The 23,419-nt window shown below is 39.0% G+C and overlaps 1 protein-coding gene across 4 annotated transcripts in view; it reads right to left on the bottom strand.

Moving 5' to 3' along the window:
* Positions 1-207: 207 nt before the first annotated feature.
* The window catches only part of BEGAIN (brain enriched guanylate kinase associated), a 152,905-nt gene continuing 129,693 nt past the window's right edge, over positions 208-23,419 (bottom strand). For 2 of the 4 annotated variants that reach the window (XM_032981709.2, XM_032981708.2), the window contains exons 5-7: positions 8,893-9,000; positions 5,590-5,673; positions 209-2,352 (exon numbers count right to left, since the gene is read on the bottom strand). In XM_032981709.2, the coding sequence (XP_032837600.1) occupies positions 979-2,352; positions 5,590-5,673; positions 8,893-9,000 (1,566 nt within the window). In that variant the 3' untranslated portion in view covers positions 209-978. Of the gene's footprint in view, positions 2,353-5,589; positions 5,674-8,892; positions 9,001-23,419 lie in introns of all 4 variants that reach the window. The other 2 variants (XM_032981711.2, XM_032981710.2) reach the window with 2 other exon arrangements.

Below are 23,419 nucleotides of genomic sequence, written 5' to 3'. Positions count from 1 at the left end.
ATAAACAGTTTGTTTTCCTTTTTTACTTTTCACAGGCTGATGAGAAGCTGTCTTTCCACACCCAGGGACTGCAAACAGAGAACCAGTGCTCTGGAGTTTACAGAGAAAGAGGAGCTCCTTTAGAAAGCAATTTAAAACAGGAGCTTTACTTGTTAATTTTTGCTGGATCGATGCCACCCAGAGCAATCCCATGTTCTATTGTCCAGGGTATGGTTTAATGAAGGAAAAAAAAAAAAAAACAAAATATTTCCACTGGTATCTTTTATTAAGTAATGCAAAATACAGTATTAATTATGACACTGCATGCATTTTAGACAATATAAATGCAAGCCTACAGAAAATGTGACAAAGAAACCCTCAATTACTTTTGAGGTAGTATACAAGGAAAAATAGGAAAGCAGAAACACAGTGGATTAAAAGAACAAAATATTAGTATCACTTTGTGCATACATTAGTCACTCATAAATACATTTGTATGAAATAACTTAAGATACAATTCCATTCTTGTTAAAAAATATACTTCTTCAAATTCACCATTCTTGTTTGTTTTGTTTTCACATGACATTTTATGGTGTTTTATCAGGTGGATTTATTTTTTATCACCGCCATCGTGATTTTACCCTTTTCCTCCAAGAGTTTAGGCACAGATGGCCTCATGCACAAAAATAAATAAGAAACCTGCTTGAAGGGAAAAGAATTCTGCTCAAATAGCTTAAGATAGTCTAATAAATACCATTTTGTTTATAAAAATATTTCAGGTTTATAAAAGAGGGGAGGGGTCGGTCTCCCACGTGGAAAGGATGTTAAGTGAAAAGTGCTGTATAACGTTTTTGAAGAGATTTTGTTTTAAACATATAGTACCATTATGAATATATATTTTATAATAATCCTGTTTCTTAGAACCTTATTGTTCACTAGAAGTATCAAATGCTGTTTGCTTCCTTTTGTTTGTTGTCTTATTGCCGTTTTGAAAGATGCCTAGTTCAGAAGGGTTCCATATAATTGTGCTTTTGTAAGGCTGTCCTTCCGACTCAAACCAGTGCTCCCAGTCCGTTGAAACTGCTGCTGTTTGCTGTGAATACCCGAATGGCTTCCTTGCTCCATGGAAGACTGGTGGATTTCTGAAGCCTCCACTGAACTCTGATTGAGGGACTCTGCTGAGCTGTTGGGGCTCACGTCCACGTATTCTCTTTTCAATACTGGGCTATTTTCGATGTTTTTGTTACTGCATAACTGGACGGTGATCCTTTCATTTTTTTGGTCTCTTGGTTCTTTTGTTTTGTAAGTGGGCAATTTGTCCTGTTTACAGCTAGTGCTGATGTCAATATTCAGGCCACTGTCTGTTCTCAGGAAGCAAGAATCCACAAGTCTGCTTTGGCAGATATCGTCTCCCTCTGAACAGCTATCTGCTTTGTAACTAGCATAGATGGGGGTTGTTCGACTGTCTCCCTTCTTAATAGGGCTGCTGTAGTACTGCTCTGAAAAACTACAGGGTGACAGCCTGTCAGTGTTCCTGTAAGAGTACGCACCGATATCCTCCACGCTCAGTTGCCTCCATCGCCCAGGCAAGTCTTCTTCTGAAAGGTGGGTGCTCCTGCACTCATTCCTCATTTTCTGATTTGCTAAAGCCTGCTGTGGTGTTATGGCTGAGAAATGAAAAGGTTCATTTCCATATGGGGGCAGAGTCCTAGTAAAAGTGGGTGAGTTCTCATTGACATCGGCAAGCTCCATGTGCTGCGCAGGTTTGGACTTGGTAAACCTAGGACTTCCCTGATGCTCGTAACCTGCAGGTGACTTTCTTTCAAACAGTTCATCTCGGTTGCTCATGTAGATTGCTTGCTGAGAGGCTGTCAGAGTGTTGGCTTGGGTATTCTCCTTCTCCTCAGATGTGACGCTGAAGCTGGAATAGGAGCTGGAGGTTGGCAGAGAGGTAATGTATTCTGGGAAGGCTTCGTGAGAGAAGCTGGAATGGAAACCATCTTCTTCAACAGTGCTGTCCGTGGAGTTCTGGGACCGCAGGAACCCCACGTCTTTCACTTGCGTGTCCACACTCTGCCGCCTCTCCCTCCTCCTCTCCTCGGGGCAGTAAAGGGCAGTGTCGCTGCAGTAGATGTCTGATTTATACTGGGGCCTTTGTCCGAGTTTTCCAGCAGAGTCCTGAAAATTGAGATCCCTTGTAGATGGGCTTGACAAGTGTGAGGACAAGCTGTTTGGATCTGGTTTTTCCAGTACTTTGGCAATGACACAAGTGGGTATGGTATCAGCGTAAGATGTGTGGCACAAGGGGACAGAAAGGCTGCACCCATGTTTTTCCAGGTGGATGCTAACTCTTTCCTGAAAGTCAGATGGCAACTGTAACATAAAGAGATGACAAAGGGGAAGGAGAAAAGGGTGCATGTCAATACTGGTGTCTCCTCAGGCTTATACAGCATTGATAGATGGATGCTGTTTATGACATTACATGGCCCACTATATATGGTTCTTTGACTAATGTGATGGCCACAATCTTTGTGCATTTCTGAAAACAAACATAATCAAATGACTTTCATTTATGAACATTTGGAAATCTTCATCTGCTTCCCCTCATGGAAAACACTGAAACTGAAATGTTTCCTTCTAAATTAATTCAGGTTGGATAGGAACGATGTAAAGAATGTAGTAAACAATGGTCTTAAAAAGGCAGGGAGGGAATTCCAGCCTGCTGCAACACTTTCCAGACTGTGTGCATGTCTGTGATTTGCAGCTGGACTGTGGGGCTGTGGAGGCCTCTGCTGGGGTGAGGAAAAAGGAGGAAGAGATCAGATCTATTCCATTCTGCTTTTCCCTTCCTTTAAGCTCATCTTGCCTCCAACCCAGTGCCAAATTGGCTCCTGCCCTTCAGTGTCGCATTTGATAAACAATGCTGTTTGAAGAGGCAGAAAAGTTGGTTTCATTGACACTTAAAGCAGTGATACTGGCTGCTATGACAGGAGTGTTCCTGTGCTGGGAAGAAGAAAATCAGACTGGCGTCCTTGCCCCAGCACTTGGACACTGCTTGTCAGATCAACCATCCACATAAGCCTCAACATATTCCCCTCTTCCAGCAGCACTAGCTGACTGCTTTTCTAGTTTCTTACTACACTGGCAGAAATAAGAGCTAAGACCTGAATTTACATTATGATTCTTGTGACAGACTGGTCAGAATTAATAAGTCTGTTATGCACCAAAAATCATACATTGTTTGGAGAAAGTCAGATCAGCTCTGTGGACGGTGGTTCCACCTGTCATTCTGTCATGTGGACCAGAAGGGATTGAGAGACCACATTCCTTGGTGTGGCTCAAAAATCTGGTAGGTAATACCTAGGCAGGTATCACCAAGCATGCTTGCCTGTTCAGTTTTATCTGCCTTGCTCATTTCAGATCTCTATCAGTGGTCAAACAGGGATATGAGAAAGTGCTGCATGATGGGTGTATCACCCATTTCTCAGCATTTCTTGATGGAAATCAAAAGAACTCGTGTTCAGACTAAGTTTTGAGTTTGTGACTGTGATAGCTCCTTTGATATCCATGTTGATTTATGCTACTTAGGAATTTAGTCCTTGAATACTTGGCTGAACTCTGACTTACTCAGTACTTCCTTTTTATAACCAGAAATCAAGTTTCTCTTTACCAAATAATCTGTGGTTATCCTTATAGTTTATAATGCTCCTTAACTTTGTTTCTCTAGAGGAGAACCCTACAAATATTGCTGTGTCCCTGACTCTATTTTAGGGAAGAGAAATGTAAGGCTCCTACTCCTTGTAATGATCTCACATCATATAAGATATGGAGCACCTCTTTTAGCTTCACTGGGAAGTTTTAAAAGTTGGTTTAATCCCCAAAACTCTATTCAAAATATGGCATGTTGTGAAATGGCATTCTTGTTAATGTGGAGTAGGATGAGTGTTTTTCAACCAACAGACCTTCCAGGATATTTTGGATTAATCATTATGTTGTTAATTAGCTCATATGTATTCCATTGGAAATAAAGAGTATGATATTGCCAATCTGCTGGCAGACAGCAATATTAATCATAGTAAGTACAGATGCAACAAAGATTGAATAAACAGGTTGTAAAATACTGCTGCTGTAAATTGCTACAGAAATGAGGAAAAGAAATAGAATTCATTTAACATGAAACTGCTGTAGGAGGCAGCTATTATTTTAGTATCCTGTAACACCACTGTTTGATCTATTTTATATACATTATCTAGATTATGAAATGTGTTAAGAAAAAGAACATTATTTTCTGGGCATTACACTGGAAACTGGGATTACTAAAATGATATTACTGTCACATTACTATATTGTACTATAGTTTAGGCTTCTGGATGATATACAATACTTTGTCAGGCAATATTTGCATTTGTAAGGAACTTGTTGGCTGTGAAAGCACATTCACTCTTGCTAAATTAATAATTACTTGGTTTTATAAGTAGAGACTTTGCCTATTTATTTGAGTGTATGACAATCTGGGAAATTGTAGGGAGATCCCACACTTGTGATAGTTTTCTGCAAGTAAACCATAAAGTACTTTTAAGGTCCTAATTCTTATTAACAGGGAGGGTGCTTTCAAGTGTGAGAAACGTCATAACTCCTGGGTATGAATTGCAAAGGGAAGTCAGTTACTAGGAAAAAATAACAGGACCAGGATAATGGTTAATTTGGAAGTTCTGTCTCAATTCCAGAAAATCATTGCCCATTTGACAGAAGAGTCTTGCTCTGTCCTTATTTACCAGGGTCATTTAGTGCTCTGAAGCAATCTACTGGCTTAGAAATGGTTTATACATTCCACATTCAGTTTTACATTATTCTGTCATGTAATTGCACAAAAGATACTATGTGGGGGGGGACACTAACCTGGTGGGTCTCATGAAGGGAAGGCTTTTCTCTGTCACCTTCACTGAAGCAATACACATGAGGAAGGTGCTATTGCTTTGTGTAGGGCCTGCATCCCTAAAAGCAGTCTTGCTCACTGAGATAATATTTGCCTCCCCTTTAAGGAGTCTGTTTCTCAAGCCTAGTTTCCTTGGAAGTGAGAATTATTAATTAAAGTTTACACCTTAGAATCAATCATTCAGTGCTCTGGCTGCTTTAGAAAAAGATATTTGTTCTGTTAGTCTGTTTTAAAATTCAGGTTTAGAAATTATCTGGAATGGAAAATAATCTCAGGAGGAAAATTGATTCTATCAGAATCTCTGATGCCCTCAGCCTCTCATTTCCGTGCTCTCACCCCCCATCCCCGCCCATAATTTTGCAGTCTAGAATTCTCAGCACCTTGGTTTTGCTATCATCATTTTTCTTGTGATCAGTGCAGGCCCATTCTATTGGATAGCAGTGGTTTTGGGCAAGAGAGTACCTCCAAGTTCCATCACTGGCTGTGATTTTGTCAGCACCTCCCTCAGCTGCACAGAATACCAGCAAGTGCACAAGCCCTCCTGTTGCTTAAAGGGCAGAGGTGGGAATCAAAGCCTTAAGGGCAAACAAGTTCTGCAATTGATACATGTAAAATAACCTGTTTTCCATAAAATATTTATTTCTTTGAATGTTCACCAAGTTAGGTCACATTACCTCGGAAAGTTTATGTGCCCTGTCGTAATTCTTGCTGCACTGGAGCAACTGAGCAGCTAAATTGCAGTCCTTCCTATAGAGCTCCTAGAAAAACAAAAAATAGCCTGTTTTTTAAAGTTTGCAAATAGCTTGTGTCCTTTCTCCCATGACTGGGCAAACTTTTAAAATTGACTTTGGGGAAATTTGGAGCATACTTTAACTTTTAAATACATTAAGATTCCATGTTTCTTGCACAGTCCTGAAATGTTTGCCCCTTTGCTCTGTGAGGGCTGATAAAATTACTAAAAAGAAAATTTTGAGAACTGTTACTACAGAACAGTAATCTGCATTTCAAAAGATGGATACTTACCATTAGAAACTGGACTTAATATTGTTAATATGCATGGCGCTATGAAGGCTAAAATAAATATCATCTTTTAAGCAAAAAGAAAATTCAAAACCAGACAATTTTTACTGAGTATTATCCAGATCAGCACTGAAATACTACTTTAGAAAGTGCTTAAATAATCTTATGAGACTGTGGGAAAATTCATTGCAGAAACATACACTGTATTGTTTTTTAAAAAGAAGGGTTTTGTCTCCTTATGAAACTTTCTTGCTGGTTCCTGGATCCTTTCATATCTTGCAGAATGCAGCTATACAAATATATTAAATCTCACTGCAAATATTTGATGCTGCAGAACAGGATATTTTTTCTGGGCAAGAAATTACCATGAGAATTCCACACAGGGAAAAAGAGAATTTAAACAAGCTGCTTATACTTCTTTCTTATTGAATGGCTCCCACAGCCTATTTAATGGGAAAATTCAGTACATAGATTTGCCCTTCATCTAAATTTAATTTAGCACACGTGAGACTCTAACTGTATCCTTCAACAAGTATCTTTGTGACCCTGGAAGTAAGAGTTGTATGTTGCTTTTCCTGATCTAGATGCCTTTAAAAACAAAGTTGGTTTCAGAAGTTGACCTCATAGGTGGGCATAGATGAGATAGACAAAGCATAAAGGTATTATGGACACTAGGCTGTGTTAATTGGTAAAAATTAGAAAATGTTTATAGAGAAAAGGTTAGTTCATTATATCTTCATATTCAAGGGCTTTTCAGTACTCTTGGTTTGTGTCTGTGAGCCTCATCTCTACATGCCTCTTCTGCCTTAAGTGTACTGAGGATATACATTAATTTATGTAGGTCTTAAATTTTACATTAGTACACACTATTTTTATTCCTGAAAACAGATGCAAACAGTAGGAATCCAAGAATTCAACTTAGAAGCAAAATCTGTTGCATGTGCATGTGATTCTGACATGTTACATGCACATCGAACACATAATATATTGCTGTACAATATATATCACAGACAAGTACTCCAAGTCCCATATGGCATTACTAGGTACACAAAAATGAATTTGTTCCAAAATCTAATCTTTTCTTCAAAAGCTATGTGCCTCTGTTTCTGTGAAGTGGTTGTCATGGAGAGTACAAAAAGCATTTCTGACGCTTTATTTTTAGCAGCTTTAAAAATTACTACAGAAAAATTACATGTGAGTTAAATGTGCCACGTGTACTTTGTTCTCAACATGCTGGGACGTGCCATGTGACTGGTGTGAGTTGCTGTCCTTTAATGTTTATCTGAATGGAAACTAGCCACAATAATCAGCAATTAATGGCAAAAGTGCTTCAAATAGTCTAAAGCATGTTTTTGCATCAAAAGCATCATTCTACATATCTGTCAGAAGAATAAGGGGAAATTTAATTGAAGGAAGAAATATTAGCAAGACAAAAACATGTTCTCCCTATGCAGGATTCTTCAGTTTAACACTGTATCTACTTATTAGGTATAATATTAATGGTTTGTTTCATAGTTATTTAAAATTTGGAATTTAACTTTTACTTTCATTAGTGATGCTACATAACAAAGGGCAGAATTTTGTTTGTGAATCATCCTCAAGTATGAAGAAGTGGTACTTCATTTGAGGATTCTGGCCCATACGCTAATGTTCAAAGTAGTTCAGAATAATTCTTGGAGTAAGAGTGGTCTGAACTCCAGTCCAGTCTAAGATGCCTTGTAAAAATTATCAATATTGAAAACACTTCTTCAAATGTGGGCTCAAACCTGACTCCACGAAGTAGTGTGAATGCATGCATGTTCATTGGGAGAGTTTTACAATTTTTTCCCCCGCTATTTTAAATCTGAAGTAATTCCACTTATTTCAGGTGTATTAATCTGGATGTATACCTGTGCTTCTAACACCTAAATGTATTCCATTACATTTACCACATTCTATTAGTTACAGCTTTTAGAGTTATGAAGTAACTGTTGTTTCAACACAATTTCTATAAAAGTAAAGATTCAGATTTTGAACTCTTTGTTTCCGTTGGAAAGCTATTAATCATAGGCACAATTAACATCAACAGGCACATTAATGGGACCAAATAATCCCTGCTATGATTTAGAGTTCGTATGAAATATGGGAAGATTGAATGTAAGATGCTGAAAAATAAGTGCTAACAGAAACATGTCTTCTGTAGATGAATTTTTTATTGTGTCTAAGGAATGGCACAATAATGAACTAAATGCCTGCAATCTTCCTTTCTTTTCTGTCTTTTTAGATTTGTCCCTGGAAGGATTTCATGTGCTTGGTTTCCAGCTGCAGTACACATGACAGTTTCCAGCAGTGTTTAATGAGATGCAGGGTGACAATCGCCAGAGATATTCCCTCTTTCATTCCACATGGAGATAGGTAAATTGTTACACATGAACCACTGCTGGGGAACACTTGGCTCCCTCTCCCTGCAATAACCTGAGCAACCGGGTTGGGTCAATCCTACCTTCTGCTAGTAGAGCTCACTTGTGCTGGTCATCCCATTTCAGTGAGCAAAGACTGAAAGATCAGAGGAACTGCAGAAAATACATGGCTCTGCACTGTGCCTAAAATCCTTATGATGAATCCTCACTCCACATATGTGTGCACTCATTATCTCTGAGCATGGGCTTCCACCAGTTTGCTGTACTAGACTGAAAGTGATGGAAAAATCAATGTGGGAATATTGTAATTTTGTAGAATATTTTTTTTCATCAGTTTTTGGTTTGACATAAGGAAAAAACATCAATGAAATATCTCACCCCAGCCCCACAACATAAGGAGACTTGAATTTACAAAACAATGGGGCAATCAAACATGAATTTTAACTGTCAAGGTGACAAGTTACATTTTACGTAAACAATAAGAAATTATTCTATCAGTGCACGGTCTAACCTTTTTTTGAATATAATCTCAAGATGTATCCATAATTAAATACTTACATTGTCTTCTGACAACTTATCTATTGTCACCTTGGCCTCTATTAAGTGATTATTGAGTGCAATTATTTCATGGCTCAAAGCCCGTTTTTCCTCTTCGTAATGTTGACCCTGTATAGAAAAAGGAGTAGTCAATATTTTTTCTACTATCAGAATATTTCAGAAAAAGGCCCAAAGGTTGATGTCATTCTCAAATCCAGGGAAAAGCACAACAGACCAATATTTCTTTTTATTTATTATTTTTTGCTATTTTCACTCAGCAGGTGAAGCAAAGTACTTTGAAAATATGGAGGTCAAATTGAGCTCACATTAAGAACCTTCACAAAAGGTTCTAGTGAGCCTGTGCAAAAGCATTTGATGGAGCATCAGCTATTTCTTCTTTGTCACAAGGCAGGGTTTCTAACCTGGAAGGGAATTGGGCCGCTCTTGGCTTTTGCTACAAGAATGTTTCATGCATGCCATTAACTCCCATTCTCATTGGGGAGGAAGAACAATATTTAAAAAGGAAAGTAGCTGTGTCTGAGCCAATTTCTCTTTAGCTGTTGACTGTGCTGGCTGCTTTAAAAACCCTGAATGAGGTTGTTCATTTCTCAAGATGAATGTTTGCCTGATTGCAGGGTTAACACTCATTAGCAGAATGTGACCCATTGTGGGATAACAGGAAAATAGTCTGATTCAAACTTCTTACTACCCACTAATTTAATCTTGTTACCAGCAGGCTGTAACTCTTTATTATAAATGCAAAGAAGTCAACGGGAAAAGTAAAGTGCTACTGGCCCTTCCCATACTGTGTCCCATTTTGATATTGCAGTGTTTATTGCACCACCTCATATATCAAAGTTTATTTTGTAACAATCATTTATAATCCTGCCTCCAGCCTTACATTAGTATTAAAAAGTATGGTAGCTTCTGAATGCTCTAGCTGAGATCAAGACATCTTCCTTGCACTCAGAGATGTACAAGACCATGATAACAAGAAGGTTTGTCAATTATCTGGAGAGACCTTTTAGAAAGCAATGTTGCAATAAGAACAGGAAGTAGGGTAAACTTTAATGTACATCTATTTTTTTTACTGAACTCAATCCAGTGACAAATTCACAATCTGACTTCCCATTCTAAAATTGTTAGAGTAATTTTTGAAGGACTTTCTCCAGCAGAACGATTGAATTATCTGCTGAAATTTCCCAAATGTCATTTTGCCAGGGTCACACAAAAATCTTCCATCAACACACACTCAACATTGTCAGCTAATTGACAGCAATGGGAATTGTATGTTTTGAAGTCTGAATGAATATCAAGGTTAATTATCCACTTGCAAAGCACCAGGCTGTATTAAAGAAGGGTGATTAAATTGGAAGTGACAACTCTCATTCTAAGTTGCTATTTAAAGAAAAAACACCTTCTCAAATTCTCTAAGCAAACCCACAGCTTGCTTTGAACGGTGCAGATGTGATTGAAGTGTCCTTGTGAAGGTCTGGCCTGGCCTGTTTCAATGTCAGCTTTTCTCCAGACCGTCTGTTCCCTGCTCCTTCAAGACCTCTGTTCTGACAGCCCAGCTGTGCCCGGGGGCTGGTTCCGGCTTCACACCTCTCCCACCTTTGCTCCCATTGATCAGGTGGTGCTGCTAGCTGCCTGGGGACTATGTCATGAAAAGACAAAGCATAGCTTTGAGAGCTTGCAACAGTTCCGACCTCCCTGATTTTAACAAGGCACGTGATCTTAGGGGCTGTGTTTTTCAATTAGGCAGATCGATATGGTTTTATATGAGGCCCTTAACTCTTATTGGTTTTATTGTGAACTAAACAGCTAGGCACTTTGTAAACCTCCTGGACATCTGTACACCTCTAGAAATCTGTCTCCTTAGAGAATATGACTAAATACTACATTTTCAAAGCTATTTAGCTCCATAATGAGGTAGACAAATGACTACCTAAGTACTGGGGAAAAATGCGTTTCCTCAATTTTCCAAGTCATTTCATGCTTTTGAAGGATCCAGGTCCACTGAGTACAGACTTGATCTTCCAAATAACCATTTGTATTGCAGATTTTATCAGTCCTTGTATGACAAGCTGTTAATAAAAGGTCAGCTGATTTGTAGGACCCCCTTTTGCTCTAAGTGTCTCTGATTTCAGTAAGTGTTGCTCTTGCCTAACCAAACCGAACTTGACTCAATATATTTTACAGTTCAGGAAAGATCACCCGATCAAGGATTTATAGTCTTCATCAGAGAGAAACTCATAAAAGGGCAGCAGATTCAGGCTTTGGAAGCAGTACTTTCCATTTCTTTGAGTAATTCTGAATCTGACAGAATTATGGTTTCATTTTATTTCAGTTATAATAACTTTTGCAATGATGTTTTCCAGACTTTGTATCTGACCAAATGTGACTTTAAAAAATATTTTGTATTTGTTGAGCTGTAAAATTCACCTCAGTCCAGATTTACACTGAACAAGTCATCAGATAGACACCAAAATAATAAACATCTCAGCAGTGCTGTACAGGAGGGGGAATGAGAAAGAAAGGCCAGTCCCAGTACTCTCTACCAGTATATGTTCGCATCTTTCTCTTGAAATCAGTATTGTTGACACAAGCAAAGGATCTGTCTCACTGTGGCAAAATGAAGTGGTGTAAGGGTGGACAGGACCCTGAAAGGCTTTGACATATTGACCACATACTGTGCATCCATCTTTGAAAATTTAGGGCATCAGTCAGATGTTATAGTGGTCCAGTGGTGGCAACAAGGGGACAGAAGCTTAATCCTGACACCACCTTGGGGAAAATGGTGCAGCTGGAAGAGATTGTATGGGAGTGCTGAATCACTCCATTAAGAGGATTGCTGGTTGCGGGGGACTGCAACTTGAGCTCTCCAGTTTCAGTTGGACAATCATATTTTTAGCATCAGGTATACATGCCAGAGAGGGATGAAAGGAGGACAGGAATCATAGTATCAATGCTATGATTGTGAGTTACAAATAGAAATGCTTATTTTACTTATAACCACTTTTGACAGATCCCTCTATTTCTGGTAGCTTTCAGATGCTTGGTCCTCCTGCTCTTCCATAAGTCTGATGACCCCTCCTCTCTCCTTTTGGCACTGCTTTCTGCTCTGCAGTTACTGACAACCTATCTCAAAACCCAGTAACGGATTAAGTTAATGGTGTTATTGATATGCCAGTAGCTTCCAGCTGGGCTGAGGGTTCCTGAAGTCCATTCCACAATGCCATAGCTATAGGCTGCAACAGGCTGAGCTTCGGGTGGATCTTTGTTCAGGAATCTTTGTTGAGTCAGCTCAGTGCATCTTGCCCCTGCCTGCTCCCCTGGCACAGAGCCAGCATAGAACAATACAGCTCCATAGTGTCTGACTGACATGAGAGAACTGCAGTCATGTGCCCATGGCTGAATACAGGCAGGTTCGTACTGCTGGGTGGCTCCAGCAGCGCACGGCGCTGACATTAATCTTGGGGGAACCGAGCGCCCAGAGTCCTTGCTCCTAGCCTCGATTTAGCATGAGCCTCACGGCTTCCTTCTCTAGATCTGATGAAGGAATTGGGTATCCGCTCTTCGCAAAAGGATCAAATGATATAATAAAAGATATCAGCCTTGTCTAGAACTCTGTTTTTCTGATCATTTGTATGTATCACAGTGACAACATCCCTCATATATTTACAGATCCATAAAAATATAAGGTGTCACTTCCAAAAGTGTTTTGTATCATCTGGTCCCTTCCTCTGTTATCTGCGTTATAAACAGGGTGAAAAGAGTTTTGGTAGGTTGCAATAATTTGATAGCATGAAATAGATAATTTTATTTTGGAAAGTTACAAAATCTGGATGAAAAGATCTGCTTTTCCTTGTGTATTAGTGGATCCACAAAGGTTTCTACTCTAGTTCTTTGGCAGAAAGGGAGAAGCCTAAAAGTTGGCTGTGTCTCTGGTAATGTTTCAGTCTCCCTTCAATGCTTTCCAGCAGCTGGAGAGTGTCCTACCATAAAGCAGCGTCAGCCTAGTCTGCTGCCCTGTGGGAACTTTGAGACATGCATAGACCTTTTGAAATCAGTCTCGATTTTGCAAATGAGCAGTGTTGGTCTGTGGAAATGTCAGCCTTTTCAAACATGGCAAAGTAAATTTGTTCTTGATGTTCCTGCAAGGAACATTTCAATGGCTAGCATTTCAATGCTACCATGAGAATAATACAATGCTAGTAGTGACCATCACGGTATTAGTGGCCAGCAGCATCCCTTTGGAAATACATCCTAGTAACTAATAACTCTTAATAAGTAATGCCTGAATGAAAGACAGAGAGAGAAACTTGTTCTGCTACAAATACCACCAAAGTGGCACTGATATCCCATCCTGAATGCCTGGACAGAGGTTTTCTGCACTGTTTTTAGGTGTGTAATACAGGCAGAACTTTGTTCCCCTTTTTCCTTACTTCTTTGCTTGTCCAGGAGGAAGACAGCACTTCCACAGGAGAAATTCCCCAACTTTTTGGACCAGTGTAACAGTAACTCGGTACTTTTCTCACAGAGCACCAGTCATGAAGTTTTCATTGAAAATATTAATAGGTGCTGTAAGGTATCTGCTAAGCAACTGTGATGTATTTACTGTTGTTCTGTGGATCACAGCTGGTGAACAAGTGCTTGTAGAGGTATACTTTCAAAACAAGGTCTGTATATTTTAAGGAGGTATTTTATAATTTCAATGAAATCTTATGAAGGATAAAACAGTGCAGTTGCAGATGACACAAAACTGTGATGAGTGGCTGGTACACCAGCGGGCTGTGCTGCAATCCAGAGGGATCTCATCAGTCTGGAGAAATTGGCTGACAGGAACCTCATGAAGTTCAACAAGTGCAAAATCCTGCACCCGGGGAAGAACAGCCCCATGCACCAATGTACACTGGGGGCCACCCAGCTGGAAAGCAGCTTTGCAGAAAAGGACCTGGAGGTCCCGGTGGACATCAAGCTGAACATGAGCCACCAAAGTGTGCCCTTGCTACAAAGAAGGCTAAAGGTAACCAGATCTTCATTAGGAGAAATGTTGGAAGCAAGTTGATCCTTCCCCTCTACTCAGCCCTGGTGTGGCCACACCTGGAGCACTGTGTCTAGTTCAGGCTTCCCGGTACAAGATGGATATGGACATACTGGAGAGACAGTCCAAGAAATGGCCAGGAATATGGTGAAGGGATTGAAGCACCTTTTTTATGAGGAAAGTCTGAGAGAGCTGTGACTCAGTTTACCCCGGAGAAGACAAGGCTCAGGTTGGATCTCATCAATGTGTACAAATATCTGAAGGGAGGATGCAAAGAATGCAGAGCCAGCCTCTTTTCAGTGGTTCCCAGTGACAAGACAAGAGTCAACGAGCACAAACTGAAACAAGAGTGGTGCTGTCTGAACATCAGGAAACACTTTTATTGGGAGAGTGATTGAGCACTGGAAAAGGTTGCCCAGAGATGTTGTGGAGTTTCCATCCCTGGAGATATTCAAAAGCCATCTGGACATGGTCCTGGGCAATCTGCTCTAGGTCCTTGAGCAGGGGCGTAGGACCAGATGATCTCCAGAGGTCCTTTGAAACCTCAACCATTCTCTGATTCTGTGAGCTCTGTAACAAATTATATCTACCTTACCTCATCTGACTGCTGTGATAACTGAATATGCAGCATCTGGGGTTGTAATTTTATATGGTATTTTAAAATCCTGTTATTATCAAATATAGACATCTGCCACAGAAGTAAATACTTCTATTGTTATGCAAAGAAGATGTAATGTATTATTAATACACCTCTAGATCCTAATAAAATAGGGAGCAAGTATGCATTCAATATGATATGACTTCACTTATGTTTTTTCCCTGGTATTCCATTAAGACTTCAAACAGACCTCAGGTTAGACTTGGTGCATGTGAAGGCATGTCTTGTGGAACCAGTGAAGCAGCATCTAATTATTACTGATAATTACACTAATAACAGATGATAGTGTTATCTATCACAAAGAAAGGGCACCCAGATGCTCCATGAATTCTCAGGGATTGTTCAATGTCCGTACTTCAACAATGAGTGAGGGTGAATTCATTTTATAACAGCTGTCAGTGTATATCTCATATTCTGGTGAGAAATAAATAAAAATAGTCATCCTTTGTGGAACTGAAGGTTGTAAGAGTAAGAGATAGTCTCTCCCACCAGGTGTAGAAAGTTTTTGCTTTTGTAGAGGGTAATAATAGCTTAGTTCAAGCTTATGTGCACTGTTCTTCTCATCCAGGTGTGTTGTAGTCTCTGCTGAGCAAGACAGTTTTGAAATAGTGTGTTTGAACCAAGGGACCTTTGAGCTTGCTGGCAGAGTCTTACATAGAAACCAGGGTGGTGGGTGAGATGACTAGGCCAGGGGCATATCCAACAATGTAAAGAAAACAAGAATGAGAACACTTGTGGTGGAAATAAAACCTTTTTTTCTATTGCAACTCTTAAAGTTAACAGCTGTTCTATTTACAGTACTTCCCCATAGACCACATGCATAACATATGTTTTATCAATTGGCCCATAAAAAAGCAAAATAGGGTTTAGATTTGCAGATATTACTGGGTATTCTCTGCAATAATTAATGATTTTAAGCTTTACTGCATGTTAGTTTCTGCTCTGTAGCTCTTCATGTCATTATGACAGACTACGTGTTTGTGTGTGTGCATGTTTATGGATGCTTTGGAGCTATGTGAGTTTATCTGCCAGTTAAGAGCCTAGCTATGGATATTCCCTACTCACACTCACTTGCACCCATGCACAGAAGCTGTAATAAAAACAGTGAACTGACAACATGAGAATAAGTAAGAATAATAGAAGACATTTAAATGAATAATGAAACTGAATCAACTGATACCAGTTCATGACATGATCTTGGGGTGCACGATTTGGTGCTGATCACTGCTTGAGAGCACCATTTAATATGTATTGCATATTTAGTTTTACTTCTTTGTATAACAATCTTATTTTTATTTAACAGTAAAATGAGTATCCAAAGGAGCTATTCACTTACAGACTCATTGAACCCACAAGTCTGTTTAAGAATGTGCATCTTTACAAACAACTAGAGAAAAAGAGCCAAATGTTTAGCTAGTTTATTAGGTAATTCTTTGTCAAGTTACAAAAAAATAGTGCAGGAATGTGTGGAAACATGCAGAGGCTGCGGCAGCATCCTGATTGCATTTCATGATGTACCACTGTCTCATCTTTGGTTTCCATTGCTGTAATCCCCAGGACACCCATCCTCATCTCAACGCCTCTTCATAATGCTAATAGAGCCTGGCTTTCAGGAACACCATTATATTACGGTAAGGAGTAATGACTAATTCAATATATTTATTCTATGGTATATTAGATATTTATTTAAAGTGATTTTCTGTTTCCAAGCTGCAGGCAAGGCTGCATTCTTCAGAGACAAATATATGGCATTAAGGATTTTAAAATGCTCACTTTTCTGGGAGGGTCAGAGAAGGTAAGTTGTTTATGTGTCTTGTGCCTGAGGCCCTACCTACTATAAAAATCTATGGCATGTCAGAGTTCTTCCACATAAAGACAACAGTGGCAAGAACATTATTCCAATGCAACAGGCCTTTCTTATGATGAACACATGGGATAAAAGGAAGTAACAGCTGTATGAGCCTTGGGTTGGCTCAGGAAGAGACTAGATTGTCTGCTCTTGCCACAGCTTAAGTTTTTTGATTTTGTAATTTTACCTAGGAGGTTGTCAAAATAATTAAAAAGAATTATTTGATCACAGTGAAATGAAAGGAATAGAGGCTTTAACTGAGCCTCTGGTAAGAAGTGAAACATTTTGCAAAAAGAAAAGTTATGTGAATGGGTAGAAATGGAGAAGTACTGTTATTGCAGGCCACACAAGGTAGGCTCATCAGTCTTGCAGCTTGAGGCTGCCACTCTAATGACTGATTGTTTGATGCTCAAATTTTCTAGTCACAGAGGTTCATCGGTGGAAATGGAGAAATTACTGGAGGTGAGATATTGCTTAGATGCTACTTAAATGAACTGAAAAGAGAAAGTTGCATTACTTTCTCTGAGTAAAGAAGTAAAATGGCCTTGGAAAGAAAATGTGGAATTCTGAACTTTGGTATCTTATATTCATTCATATTAACTGCAGATGATTTTAATATGTGAGTGAATTCTAATTAAAGTTGACTACCTAAGCAAGGGCAATTTCCCAACCAAATAAAAAAACTAAGGCTAGACTATTTACAGTACTTTGCTCTTTAATATTTTGTTCTGCTCTAAGAATTTTTAAATTCACATTTCCTGTCACCTCTTGATATTTTTTCTTAATAATTAGATGGGTAGAAGAAAAACTAAACTCCCCTCCCCTTCCCCTTGTAATTACTATCTTAAAATAACTGTTTAGATAAATGGTCTCTCTTGGGAGTTAAGATACTTCTCTCTCAGAAAAGTTTGCTCTGATTTATCACACTCCTGTGGCAAGGCCAAATTTCCTCTCTAGGGTTATACTTGCACTCGAGTGCACAAGATCTTCTCTTGCAATGAAGACTTGGGCTGAGCCAGATTTGTGTCCAAGACCTGCTTGGTGGTGCCTGGACAGCTCAGAGCCAGCCCCAGCAGGTCTGTTCTCCCTGCAGCGCTTGTCACGATAGGAGCCCTAGTATTAGTCTTATTGCTGTATTATTGTTACTCTGTAGGCTTCTGTCTCCTGTCTACCCCAGTTCACATCTCGGTGATGTGAACTCTTGTTGAATTCAATCCTTATAAACATGTCCATATCCATTGTGTGTATGCCTTTATATTCTGCTTTTCTCATGTCTTAAATTTACTTAATATACATTGAAATATCAACTGGGAATATTGATTGGAAGGATTTGATAAGATGGCTGAAAAATTGCAAGGGTATTACAGTGAATAAGCATAATGCACTTGTGTGTTTTCTGTGTGAATCAGTCCCTCTATTTTAATTAAAAAAATATCTCTGCTATTTACTTTGTAAAATTTCATGTTGGGTAAAGTTATTTAAGGTTTGGTGTTTTCCCCCCACCCCAGTCAATCCCAGCTTCTTGAGCACATTGTGAGAAAATCCCTATAAACTCTTTTCAAGGCAGAGCAGGGGATGTTCATTAAAGTAAAACGCTCTGTTCAAATATCCAGCCCCTCAGACCCTGCTAAATAGTGTCTTTTTGGCAGCATCCCAGTTCAAACTGCCATAACCAGGTATAATGACTGTATTAAATAACTAGTGTGAAAAAGTTGAAAAAGAAGAGTCATTATGTAAATTTCTTGAACAAAGAGTGAATTCTGTTCCCAATTCTGGTAATATGTTACTTAAGTCCCCTCTGCCTCCTAATGCAGTTCTCTGCAGAGCTGTTTTCGTGGTTGTTGTAGTGCTTTTTTAATATGGGTTTAATTGTGGCTCTTTGGAATTGCTGAGAAACCCTGGGTGGAGGGACAGGCAAGGATTGTGATAGAGATCTGGAGTGACGTTTGCTGTGTGGTTGTGGTCACATGAGGCTTTGCTAGATGTAGTCACATTTGATCCTCATATCAGGACCACTGTTTCTGATGACTAGTGTTTGAGGAGTAAACTCTTCTGGTATAAGGAAAGCTGCAGAATAGATCTCTCGAAGTACTGATTAAGCTTTGCTATAAAGGAAATGCAACACTTCCTCCCCATCTGACTGCTGGGATCAAATCCAAAGAAAATAAAATATGGATGTATTTTTATGAAAGGATTTGGTCCTACAAGCAGATAGGAAACCCACTGCCCTATGTTGTTTGTGTTATTATTCGGGGTCGTCACTTGAACCGGTGCCTCCAAAGTTTGTGTGGATGAGAGAGAGTCTACCTTTTGGTCAAGAGATGTCATAACCTTTCTTCCATATCATAAGATCAACTATCTTACTTGAACCAGCTCTACTCTCTGCCATTTCAGGGCTAGCTGGAATTTCATTTATCTCTTTAACTATTCTGCATTATTCTGTAACTTCACAGTCCCTTCTTTTCAGTTGTGAATCTGGTTTAAAAGCCCTTTGCTACCACACAGCAGTTCATGGGCCCCATCATCTGGGCTGGCACAATTTTGACATTCTGAAAGCCAGACTGGTGAAAAATAACCCTTTAAAATAGAAAAAAATCTTTGTTTGGGGAAGAGGTCTTTTAAGCTCTCTTTGCCATTAAGGAGAGTGTACATGGATTCAACACCCTCAAGTATTTCTTCGTAGCATTCAGAGACCTGGCTCACAGTCTGAATATTGTCCTGTACTATATCTTAAGATGCAGTTTTCTTTCACCCTAGAGCTTTGCAAAAATTGAAACACTGTGATTTCTCAATATAATTTATCACAGTTATTCATATCTTTCCTAATAATATTAAGTCTCAAAGGTATTATTTTCACAGCAGCTTATAAATATTAATGTCCCCTTCAGCAGAGGCTAAGGCAGACTTTCCGTTATTTATATGTCAAGAGTGTCGTTGTCCAAGTCTAAGGCAGCCACCTTCCTGCCTTCCTTAAATCAGCACAGAGATTTCTTCAAAGCATGAAATTTCTCATTGTATAGTGAGTTTTTTGAGAACTGTCAGAGGAACAGCTCTCCAACAGTGCCTGCTCCTCTCCACTGCCTGGCAGAGATGCTGAGGATAAAAATGCTTCAGACATTTACATGGTAAATAGACATCTAGCTTTTAGATACCTAAAACTAGGTCAAATGAAGCTTACTTTAAGTAACTAGCTCAATGGCATACAAATCAAGGACTGGATCCATATCTCCCAAGACATAAGTCTTGTAATTCATGGGAAGCTCACTTTTATGGGTCTGTAATTGTCTGTAGGGAAGAGTGGTATGAAGGGATTTTGTGACTAATGTGAACCTAGCTGAGACAGGCTTTCAGTAAGTTGATTGAAAATGACCTGTTGCCAGTTTTGATGGGAAAACCTCAAGAAGTGGAGAATATGATACTTCCCTGGGTAACAGGAGCTCTATGCCTCTGCATTTGCAAGCACATTTCCCTATTTGAATAGGTCTGGATCCCAAGTGTAGTCATTGTTCCTGTTTTGTCTGATTAAAAAGCTGTCTAATATTTATAATTTTCTCTCTGTGAAGACATTTATACAAGTCAGTCGTCCTTTTTTGCTGCACTAAACAAGTGAGCTCCTTGAGTCTCTTGCTGAGGCAGCTTCTTTAACTCCCAGTCGTATTTTTCAGTTGTCAGGCAGCTTGAATGATTTTCTACACCCTTTAAAAAAATTGTAAATGTCAGAACTTCAGCCACTGTCTTCAAATTGGATTTTCCCTTGTCTGTGGACAAATCATCATTTTATGCTATTTACTTTTTCCATGGTTATACAAATACTATTTTTGTCGTCTTTGTCATGGAATGCTGCTGGGAGCTCATGTTGAATTGCTCAGCCAGTCTGACGTTCAGAGTCACTGATCTTTCTTGAGTTTCTGCTTTCCAGAGTACGATGCTCTCCCTCCACTTCCCCCTTCCAATTTTTTTGATAATGGTCTGCAAAGCACCTACATACATTTTATGCTTCTAGGTGTCTGTGGAAAAACATTTTGACTGAATGGACACAGCTTATGAAAGGAACTGATGATTCTGAATGATTTACTTATCAATATTTAACAATGTTGCTAATCTTTTTTATCTCGTTTTATCAGCAATATTTTTATGTTTACTTTTAGGACACTGTTGAAAACATTGAATAATGCTGAGAACTCTACCAATCACTGGCTGTCCTGATCCAGTCCTCTGAAGGGACTCTTTTATAATGGAAATACCCCAGTGCCTGCTACTTCTTGAGGTGTTCTTTAATAATTCTGTCACCCATTAATTATTGCTTTTGATACTGTATCATGGTAGTTTTGTAACCACAATCCTATGAAGTGGTACTCGTCATGTCTTGCTATCCAAATATATCCACTCAATTTCCTTTGCTAAATAAATTGTGGCTTATTTAACAATTTTTCATAGAAACATGTTGACTTCCCTTATTTATACTCTTGTGATTTAGTTTTACAGTATCTCAACATCATAAACAATCACTCCGTGTTTTGTACAACCTCTGTTTGCCCCATTCTATGCCTGAGCTCTTGAATGTTGGTCCAGAGGAGCATTTTTTTCAGCCTCTCAGAATTATACCAACATTCAGAGACTAATTTAAAATAAACATCAGCTTAACACATTGGTATGTATTTTTAATTTAGCTTGGAGTAGGAAGCTGGAAATCTGCTCAGGCAGTTCTTTTAAGACTCTTAGGTGGAAGCTTATGTAGGCTGCTGTTTTTTTAAAAAAATATTTTTGCAAGTGTTCCTTAAGACACGCTGCTCAACATTGTCTGTAGTTCCCATTGAATTTGGAAATCGGATTGCATTCAGTAGTGAAAAAATATTCTGGCTTAAAGTGAAGTGTGGTACCAGAGCTCTGCCTTCTGCTAAGAGCATCTGAATGAAGAGGGAAAGATGTTCATCTGGTTTTGGCCCATGTGGCAAGAAAAGGACTTGAAGTGACATGAAATGCCCCAGGTAGGCCAGAAGGAGACATTGTCCAGCACAGGCAGCTTGTGATAGTGGCTTTGCAAAGCTGGTGTAAGAAGCACATGACTGTTACAGTATAGTTGGGAGGCAGCTGCTTCACATTTGAACATCAGAGGGACCCAGAGACAAGATGAGGGGACTTTACCCGCCCAGTGTTATTGTCCCTGAGTTTTGAGGAACCCCAACAGCATAAGCATTAGCATATATCTTGGTGCTACACCAAGTGATTTTGAAAAAGTCTTCTACAAATCATCAGAGATGGAAACACTGTCTCTAATGAGCATTTCAGTCTAACCTTAACACACTCTATTTCTTTATTTAACTGTGGTGTTTGTTGAATGACATTGCTCTGAAAGTTAATTACTGCTTATAACTAATTCATTTACTTTCAGACATAGCTCTCTGGGAAAAAGGAAAAACAGAACCCAAAACCCAAACTCAAACCAAACCACAAAACTTCCTGCTAAATATACAGTGTTAAAACAAATTAATTGCAATTTGCTCTTTTGGTAATTTGGTTTTTCTTTTCCTCTTCTCTAAGGAATGGTCCTTCAATCATGGATGCTGAAATCATCTGTCAGCTGCTTCCTTCCTGCCACGGGAATATGAAAAGCCCTGGCAGCTTGGTAGGTAAACTGTTCTCTGGAATTTAGAAAATGAGATTTGGTTGCCATAACTAAATCCTCTCTTTATGGTTTATGGGAAATGTAAGTATTGGGCAGGATGGTAGGCCCCCAAACCTGTAAGAAAAGGTAGGAAAAAGAATAGACGTGTGCTTGAGGACAGTGCTGGTTGATGCTTGATGCCGGTTGATGGTTACGGTTTTGATCTTAGGAAAGAACTTTAGGTGGACTCTTTTTAATCATAAAATTTGGGAAGGAATGGAAAATATTTTTTCAGAGAATACCCCCACAAAATTAAAGGTTGAAGGCCAGACCCAAAGGCACTGTTCTAGAAAAGTCCATATCCTTCTTCCATGGTTTGATTTTGGATTCCTTCCCACCCTCCATCTTGCTATCTTTCAGAATTATTTCTAGGAACATAGTATTAAATTCAGGAAAAATTTTCATCTAATTAGTCTGAATTTGTCCTCAACTTCTGTTTATGACTTAGTTTATTGGCTTTTGTTTTCATTGTATTTCCACATTGTTCTGTTTGAATGTATCCTCCACACAAAGTGGTAAATTGCGTATACTAATTGTCTTCAGAATTTACATCTAACTTACTTTTCTAAGGTTTCCTGTTATAATATTTTATGCTTTATGAGTAGATACATAATTTGCTTTTCAGTTACTGAGAGAAATGTGCTAATATGGAAGTACACTGAAGAGCTGTGTTGATTCTCACTAGTGATATGACATTTGTGTTAAGGCTTTAGATGAAGTCTCTGATTGTTTAAATGGTTCTTTTATCCTGATTTTTAGTTCTAGCTTTGAATCTTAACAGACATCCTGTCTGTTCTGCCACTCTAAAATAAGGGAATTGAGCACTGTCCCCATGCCTGTGTATATTTGAGGCGAGTAAGAAGCTAACCTTCAGGCAACCTGACAGCTAGAAAGTAATGTTGGGTATCTCTGCACTAGTCTTAAGGTTCAGCAGAAGTCACGGGAGTCATTCTTAGAGGTAAGGAGCTCAAGTACATTCTGAATCAGAACTTTTCAAAATCGTCTTCTGTAACCTTCTGTGGTAGAAAAAGTCTTGGTGTGCTCCAGAATCTAGCTCCAATAAATGGCTTAAAGCCATCAGCAAAACTACAGCTTGGTTCCCTCTCAATTTACTTGTTATAGCTGTAGGAAAAAATAACCTAACAGAGATATTTTTAAGTACGTTAAAGTATAATTTAATACAGGTAAGCAGGAAGAAAAAAACCCCTCTTTTTGCAGGCAATGGGGGATCTATATTATTTAAATCTCATCACAGCTTGTGCTAACTGCTTGTGGTGATAAAATTAGGCACTATTGGAAGGTACAGAAACACTTTCTACCACTCTGGCA

This window comes from Tyto alba, unplaced genomic scaffold, assembly GCF_018691265.1.
Source record: "Tyto alba isolate M040663 unplaced genomic scaffold, T.alba_DEE_v4.0 Super-Scaffold_29, whole genome shotgun sequence".
NCBI lineage: Eukaryota > Metazoa > Chordata > Aves > Strigiformes > Tytonidae > Tyto > Tyto alba.
The sequence above is the reverse complement of the archived record's forward strand: the minus strand, read 5'-3'. Positions and strand labels throughout refer to the sequence as shown.